Here is a 9,233-nt window from a genome sequence, read left to right on the forward strand (position 1 = left end):
ACTCACTACCCCACTACCCCCACTCCCCCTCTCCTCTTTTTATCCATAAACTATAAACCAAATGTGTAATTTTATGTCCCACAAATTATACACAAAGAAACCATTTTATTATTCTTATTGTTTGATTTTATCATTTTATGTCATAAGGACAAACATTTTGTTTGTTAACTATTTATGTTGTTTTTTCCACAAAATTACAAATGAGGAGTCAGAGGGCGTGTTAACAGTTTTAAAGGCTAACCAATCAAAATGACTGTTATACCCTCTGCCACGTACCCCACCTCCCGTCCATCTAACCGTGCTCAATTCAAATGTACAATCTATTTTAGCAGAGAGTACACACAACTCAGTAACTTTAGTTATAGACCAACCAATCAAATTGACCATTATACCCCCACCACTCTTCTATGTATATGACCATACACCAGTGTACAATTTTTTGTTGCACAGAGTACATGTCCTTTTTACCTCAGAAGGAAGCAGAAAGCACAACTTTTGTTATCGACACTAATCAACTAAATTACCATTACACCCCTGTTTCATACCCCACATCCCCCACTCGCATCCCACTTCCAAGGTACAACCTTCATTGCACAAAAAAACACCATGTTCTCATATGCATATTGGGTTTTGAATATTTAATCAAAATGACGATTATACACCTGCTCCATACCCCACCTCCTCCCCCATCTCTCTAAAATCTAAATATATAAAGGAAGCAACTGCCCTTTTTTCTTTTACGAGGAGAACGCCCACAAACATATACCAATCCACGCTCAAGAATCAATAATCAAGATTTTACTTACACACATCAAAAAGAAGAGACGACAGGGTCAAAACGGGAAAGAATCAAACTCTCTGCTTCAATTCTCTACAACATTTCATTTCATGTAAGTCTTCATTCATCTCAAATCTCAATCAATCGTGGATTCAAACACTATTCACATTCTACTAAAACCATACTCTGTTTTCTTCTTTCTAGTTTATACAATCATAACATCAAAAAAACGAAACTTTTTCTTCAAGATTATAAGATGATAATCGTAACATTCTCTTGATATGTATGATCGATCATAAATAGGATTCAGTTTTTACTAATAATTTGACAGCTTTGTGATTAATAAACTAAAAAGATTTGAACTTTGTGTTTGGGTTTATGAAAACTTTATTGATTTGATCATCTGGAAGCTTGATAGATCTCGAAATCTTGTAAAAGATATTCCGAGTGTTTGTTCCTCCTTCTGTAAAGTCGTCTTCCGAAAAGGTTTTCATATTTTTGCATTATCTTCAAGAGAAAGTAACCATCTGACTGTTCTCTGTAAATCTATTATATAAATTTCTTCCTTCAATAAAAATACTTAATAAGTTTCAATAAATACATAATCACTTGAACATTACTCTACAATATTGTATAATTTAATATGTATATTGGAATATGTATTGCCATACATCCTGTCTCCATTTCTCCTGCAACTGGGTGTTTTTAATTTCATTTCACTGGTTGAATATTTTAACATATCTATTAAAAATAATAATTTGGTAACAAAATATCAGCCACAATTCTGTCATTCAGTGTCATCTTCTTGCCTTCTTAAATCAAGTTTTCTCACTTCTTTCATGATCGAACTTCGTTTCTCTTTCGATCTTGTAGGTCAAACGCATAATCTCCACGTTGCAATAACGGCGTACAAATGAAAACAGAAAGTCTTCGACATACGAAGGTATGTATATATAGATATGTTTTAGTATTACTTTTGTATTTTATTTTTAGATTAAAAAGGAGAATTTGTCATAATTAGATGAAAATGAAAATGGAAATACTATGTTTTTACAGCAGCATGGATCATGGCCAAAAATGAACGTGAGAAGATGGTTGAATTTAAAGAAAGGAACAGATGATTTTCATTCTGTAAATGGTATGATTTGATTTACAGTTTTTAAATTAAATATTTCTTGTAATTATGGGAAATGAGCTGTGAGCCTGTGAATATATATTTTATTTAAAATTTTTATTTATGGTATCAGTTGCACCAGATAGGAGCGAGAGAAGGAAGAGTTGTTCCGATGATGGTCGATACGCCGTCGTACCAGAGGAGTTATCAGGTACAACCACTTTAAATGATTTCCTTTATTTATGTGTGACGGCGCTTCAGATAACTTCCGTAGTCCTTCAGCCTTTTTAGCCGTCCGATCCAGGCAAGACTGCAATTTTTAGCCTATCACTCTTCAGAACTATCTAATCGAACGCCCTCTTTATTTGATTGGACTTTTTGGAAAGTTTAAAAAGGAATTTCTGAAAATCTCTTCCTAGATTTTCATTTTATTAATAAAATATATAGTTCAAAATAGGCTAAATTCCACAGTTTGGTTTAGCTACCATTTTTTTCCTGATTTAACTAACTATCACTTGCTATTATTTATTAAAAGAAAAAAAAAACTATTATAAGTTTGATAGTTTTTTTGAATTTCTGATTCAAGCCTAATAATCGTTTTATAATAATTGTTTTATTTTATGACAGAGGTATGGTTGACAAACGAGGAATCGAAACCAGAGAAATCGGATCTCAGGTATATTATTAGCAAGCAAAAAGCATCATTGTTTTATTTTTTAATATCAAATCTTTTTACCATAAAGAAATTGTTAAATTTATTTGAAAATAAAAGTGGTAATAATTACTAATATAAATTTAGATATTAATTCTGTTTAATAAGATTTATGTTTTGTTTTTATAGTATGTTTGTTGGGACATGGAACGTAGGAGGAAATTGCCCACATAAAGGTTTGGATGTGAGGGATTGGCTTACAACTTCATCCCCTGCTGATATTTATGTTATTGGGTAATAATTCATTTTCTTTTATTTTTTCCATTATTTAATTTTAAACAAATTCGTAAACTATTAAGTATTAACTATTGTATAAAAGATAAGATGCTCTTAACTGTTAAATTACCTTTTTACCCTCTTCATTTCCAGGTTTCAAGAGATCGTACCCCTAAACGCAGGAAACGTACTGGGCACTGAGAACAAAAGCCCAGCTGCCAGGTGGCTATCACTCATTCACGAAGCCTTGAATACTACCCCTGAACTTCCGCATAATTACAGTCCTACCACCACCGTCGACTCAACTCTCAAGTCCAGACCTAGCTTCTCCGATCTTCTGTCTCTTGAAGATGAACAAGAATTCCAACACTTGTTCAACACAAATCCATCAACCGGAATTGATGATTCCAATTCCAAACGGAATCCAGGATTCTGTTTGGTTGCAAGTAAGCAAATGGTCGGGATCTTTCTTTGTGTATTTATCCGCAAAGATTTGAGTCATCACGTTACCAATTTGAAGATATCTTGTGTTGGAAGAGGCATTATGGGGTATCTAGGAAACAAGGTGAAAATAAGTTACAAAATTTTGAATACATTTTAATTGTTTTCAACTTTTATTTTGGTCTGAATATATCTTATTATTATTTCCTTTCAGGGATCTGTTTCTGTTAGTATGACATTACATCGTACCACATTTTGCTTCGTTTGCACCCATTTGGCATCTGGACAGAAAGAAGGCGATGAATTCAAAAGAAATTCAGACGTGATGGAGATCTTAAAAAAGACAAGATTTTCTCGTTCATTTAGAACACTTGGAAGACCAATTCCTCCTGATAATATTTTGGGTCACGAGTAAGATTCCTTTTTTTCTTTTTATTTTTCTTAATTCGTTAATTTGTATATATATATATATATATATATATATATATATATATATATATATATATATATATATATATATATATATATATATATATATATATCTTCCAATTATATTAAATATATCTTTGGTTTGACGTGTAGAAAGATAATATGGCTTGGGGATTTGAATTATCGTTTGTCATCGACCTCGGATGACATTCATGAATTACTACAAAGAAATGATTGGCAAGCGCTTCTAGAAAAAGATCAGGTGAATATACATCTGCAAATAAAAAATATATATATTCAATATTGCGAAAGATTAAAAGTTATGAATATATATATATTTATTAATATAATTTTTGATTTACAGTTGGGATTAGAGCAAAAGGCTGGACGTATTTTTGAGGGATGGAAAGAGGGGAAGATATATTTTGCTCCCACGTATAAATACATTACAAACTCTGATCGTTACGTGGCCCAAACTCCTACTACTAAAGAAAAAAGACGTACACCTGCATGGTAAGATCTTGAATATCTATTTATTTAATGTGTTTACTTCATGATAAAATAAAATATGATTTTTTTAATGCATGCGGGTTGAAATTAATGGCAACTACATGTAGACTTTATGGGTATTCTGTATTCTGATTCGGTCAACTCTCTGTTATCTCAAAATATTATTTTTTCTGTTATAGAAACCCAAAACCATTGGCTCAAATTTCGCATCATTACACGTTAATAGTTGACTTTTTTTTTTATCATACTGAACCTAATTTGTTGACTTCTTTGTGATTTTGATAGAGATATTGATCCATGTTTGTGGATGTGATAATATGATAGGTGTGATCGTATTTTATGGAAGGGAGAAGGACTAAAACAGAAGTCATATGTTAGGGGAGAATCCAAATTCTCAGATCATCGACCAGTTTCTTCTGTATTCTCAATACAAGTGAATCTACCAAATAAATCGATCGACTGTATGGATTCAGACACTTTAAAATCGTCAGTATTACCAGTTTGTGTAAAGAAAGTTCAAGTTGAAGATCATGAGTGGTTGGTAAACAAGACAAAGAGTTGCATAGAGACCATCCCTAGGTTTCCAAATAGCTAACATCGATCGACAAATTTAAACAACAAATGGATGTATATGATAATGATATGACATGTGGATAAGATCAATCGCACCTTGTTTTAGGCTTTCCTTTTTTCTCTAAAAAAGTTTGGGACATTGGAGCAATGAGTTGTGATGGCATGCATTAACTATGGATAAAAAGATGAGAGTGGAAGCATGGGCAATACACATGAGAATTGACGCAACTCTTTGGAAGGATTCCGAATGATCTTTTGCTATTATTATTATTATATTAATTTTCGAGTTGTATAAATTAATTTTAGTGATTTTGTGAAAAGAAGCTTTTTTTTATTTAGGAAGGAAAAAACAATCGGGAGAGGTTAATTGTCAATGTACCCTCTTGTCAATTTTGTCAAATTGTTAATGGCTCAATATATCTTGTTTTGCATCTTTCACTCAATTCCTTTATCGAATCGTTGCTAGGAGCTCATATTCTAAAAACACTTTAATAGATTTTACAACAAAACTAGATTTAATTTTTACAAATTTAAACCAAACATTTTATAACCCTAGACTAAGATCAGATCAGTAATCTATTCACAGAACTCAGCACAAGGAATTAAAACCAGAAAACTACAAACTCTTTTAGTAAGCGATTACAAAACGAAAGTTTGGAAAATTAAGAGAGTTTTGTACTTGTTTGAAAAAAATGGAAAATGATTCGTACACAACAGTTTTTTTGTTATATACAACAATTCATTCACTATATAGTTGTACACTACAACATTTTAAAACACAAACTGTTGTGTACGGAGAAAAATTATTGTGTACGGATCAGCTTCCGAAAAAAATGAATGATAACCTGTCTATTGAATCATGACTTACGAAATATATATCACTACCTTCATAATTAAGCTTTGTTTGACTAATTAGGCCATAAGGTATATCCATCTTTTATCTTTTAGCTTTTTATTTATTCACATTTCACTTACCAAAACAGAAAAGGGTTACCTTTCATTATCTTTAATTTAATTTTTTTTATTTTAAAATTTTTATACAACTATGATATTCTTTTTGTAGGGAATTAAAAACCATTAGTTTTAATATATTTTTAATAACTTTTTAGTATGTATATAATTTAATAAATATTAAAAAACTGAAAATAAATAAATAAATAAGACCGACCAATCACACGAGAAAAGACAGGATGGGGTAACCTCCCCGCACCCTCTAAGCCGAAGTGGCGATGTGTGCAGGGGTGCGATTGCCTTCTCCGCTCCATACACTACAAGAAAAACAACCATTTGGGAAGACATTATTTGCGGTGACAGAAGGCATTTGGGACAACATCAAACAAAGTCGCGATTGCCGTCGCTATTGGTGGGACGTCGCCGCTAATAGTGTCGTCCCTAATGATAGAAATCGGCGATCCGACGAACGTACGCTACACTCAGTTGTGGCCATATATTTCCTACAAGATCCAACAATCAAGATTGCTTCTCGCGCAATTATTAGGGACGACGCCTTTTGTGGCGACGTCGTCGCCGCTATTACTAGCGATCTGTGTCATAGTCTTGAGAAGCATTCTATGCCCTACGTTATCGAGCATATCCGACGGTCAAAATCACCAGAAAATGCTACCATGGATTCCCTCCAACTTGTTGTCACTATTGGTCCCTTGTCGTCGCTAAAGGCGTCGCCACAAAAGGTTCTCACATTTTGTCCCCTTCGTCCCAAATCAGATACTCTACGCAACTATTTTCCCAAATGAAATCCCTGACGTACACCGACGATTATGCGATTCCTTCGGCAAATTTTCGGCCTTTTTTCAATTTGGAGCTTCTCCAACTTCCCTCCACCACCAACTCGTCCATTTCTGTCGACAGTGCTTCGGTTTCCGATGTTTCCGGCCAGTAGCTTCGACTCCGGCGACGGTATGGCCTTCTTTCTCTTTCTCTCACGATTCTGACCTTGATTCCTTTCCTGATTTCTTGAGTATTTCATGTTTAAGCACCACAACAGCTACCACTGTTTTGTCGAACTTTTTTCCGACGACCACCACCAACACGGACCCACCACCACCACTGTGTTGTTCTCCGGCCACAGGTATTTGTTCATTAATTGTAACACCCCAAAAATACAGGCTAAAAATTTCATTTTTAAATACGTCATTATAAAACAAACAGTGTAATAAAACATTTGTAATCTCATGTCATGTCAAAAACCAAAGTAGAAATAATCAAACATGTTATCATAAAACAATATCAGAGTGTAATCCCAAAGATCTCATGTGCGGAAAACCATAGTGTGATGCGTTGCGATCAAGCCGGCTCCTTTCCTTTGAAAATGAAGTACCTGAAACCAAAACTAAAAACCGTAAGCACGAAGCTTAGTGAGTTCCCCCATCATACCACATACCATACAATCATATATCATACATATACTGTCAAGCATATTTGGGTGACCGACTTACCCCTTCGGTCCTCTCGACCGGATACTTCCTAGCATATCTGGGTGCTAGCCTCCCCTTCGGTCCTCTCGGCCGGATACTGCCTAGCATACATGGGTGCTGGGCTCCCCTTCAGTCCTCTCGATCGGATACTGCCTAGCATATCTGGGTGCTGGCCTCCCCTTCGGTATCTTTCAACCGGTAACTGGGGACTATTTCACCCCCTAACACTACTACGTAAAAGCATAGCATAACACATAAGTCATATACTGCCTAGCATATCTGGGTGCTGGCCTACCCCTTCGGTCATGTCGACCGGTAAGTGGGGACTACTACCACATAATATCATATCACATATATCATAATTTGTCTAGCATAGTTGGGTACTAATCTACCCCTTTCGGCCCTATCGACCGATAATCGGGGACTATTTCACCCCTACTACCACTACCACATAACATCATATCATGCTAGCACATAAACATAACAGGTAGTAGCAAACATAGACAATTGTCACAAAAACAATCATCTAACAACAACTCCTACTGGTGGGCCGGCATTGTGGCCATAGACCCACCGCTACTGGAAGGCAACTCACCTCACACTGCTGAAGTCCCGCAGACTCAACCCCAGCTGCTGGATGACAGATTTTCGATCTGTCAATATCAAAACATCACCCAATTAATAATTGGGTCCCAACACCAAACCATAAACACTTACTTTGGATAATTACATTACCCCAAGCTTGGCTTATTCAAGCCCAAGGCCCAATCCGTAGGCCCAAAGTCAACTAGGAATCAAAGCCCAACACATGGCCCAATTTTCCAAATTGGGCCAAGGCCTATACATGGTCTCATTCTAAGGCCCAACATCATATACTCATTAAGGCCCAAACCTTGGCCTAATTTTCCAAATTGGGCCCAAGCCCCTTACATAGGCCTTACCCTAGGCCCATTAAATTACTCTAGATCATTTGCTTGATCTTGGATAGTCCATTTAATAACCCAAATCATCAAGGCCCAATAGAAAGGCCCTACAATAAACCCAAGTGAAATTAGGGTTTCACATAAAATGATGATTAGGGTTAAGTTTCCTACTTAACCCATTAGGGACTTAATCCATTAAGTCCATTATCGCTTAGATTAATCTTTGCCAAAGTTTATTATTTAATATCTCAAGTTATTAAATAATTCTTGTGTGTGACACGAATAATTCTTGAAGTTAGGGTTTTATTGGCATTAGGGTTTTCCAATCCAAATATTAGCCCATTTATCAATTTGTTGGCCTTTTATGTCAATTAGGGCTTTATTGGGCCTATTAAGCACGCTAAAATATTATTAAGCCCGTTAGGGTTTTATTGGGTCTATTAGAGTCCATTAAGCTTCATTGGGCCCATTAGAGCTCCTTTGAGCCCATTAGGGTTTCAAGCACCCCAAACAAATCAATCTCACAAGGCAAGCACACCGCCACCCGACACGGCGGCCAGTGGCGGCAGCCACCACCCTAGGGTGGTGGTTTCCAATTTCTTTCCATTATTTTGCTTTTGAGTTACAATTACAACGAAAATACCAAAGCAACACACACACACTAACTAAGCTAAACATACACACACAAAACCACCTTGGTTGTCGGTGGTGGTGAGTGGCGGCAGCCACCATCCCATGGTGGCGGTGATGCCATTTCCAAGAGCTTCATCCATACACACACACCAACTGGAACACAAACATCTTCACTTCTTTGCTCGGGAAAGGAAGCCAAAGACCCAATGACGGCGGCAGTGGCGATTTTATAATGGCAGCCACCACCTCACGGTGGTGGCGGTGGTTTTTGATAACTCCAGTTTTACAACCACACACACGAGATCCTTGAAACAGAATCACACCTATACGAACTCAAGGTCACCTCCCATGGTGGCCGGTGGCGGGCCGGCGGTGACGGAAAAATAAAAAGAAATGGCAGTAGGAGGAGGCATAAGACGTCGAACCCATAAGAAGGAACAAAAAGGAGGTGTTGTCAACATTCCGAGAG

At 36.1% G+C, this 9,233-nt stretch overlaps 1 protein-coding gene across 2 annotated transcripts; it reads left to right on the forward strand.

The window, feature by feature from the left end:
• The first annotated feature begins 727 nt into the window (after positions 1–727).
• On the forward strand, positions 728–5,216 carry LOC145088275 (DNAse I-like superfamily protein). Of its 2 annotated transcripts, none has more exons than XM_079026535.1 (11): positions 728–890; positions 1,652–1,721; positions 1,835–1,916; positions 2,026–2,103; positions 2,520–2,568; positions 2,734–2,838; positions 2,974–3,385; positions 3,476–3,672; positions 3,844–3,952; positions 4,055–4,203; positions 4,525–5,216. In XM_079026535.1, the coding sequence occupies exons 2-11, from the start codon at positions 1,692–1,694 to the stop codon at positions 4,793–4,795; spliced, it is 1,482 nt and encodes a 493-aa protein (XP_078882661.1). In that variant the 5' UTR covers positions 728–890; positions 1,652–1,691; the 3' UTR covers positions 4,796–5,216. The 2 variants fall into 2 exon arrangements, with proteins under 2 accessions (XP_078882661.1, XP_078882662.1); XM_079026536.1 differs by having other exon boundaries at positions 1,838–1,916.
• The last annotated feature ends 4,017 nt before the right edge of the window (positions 5,217–9,233 follow it).

This window comes from Lactuca serriola, chromosome 2 (assembly GCF_051521515.1).
Source record: "Lactuca serriola cultivar US96UC23 chromosome 2, Lser_US96UC23_V15, whole genome shotgun sequence".
In the NCBI taxonomy this organism is placed as follows: domain Eukaryota; kingdom Viridiplantae; phylum Streptophyta; class Magnoliopsida; order Asterales; family Asteraceae; genus Lactuca; species Lactuca serriola.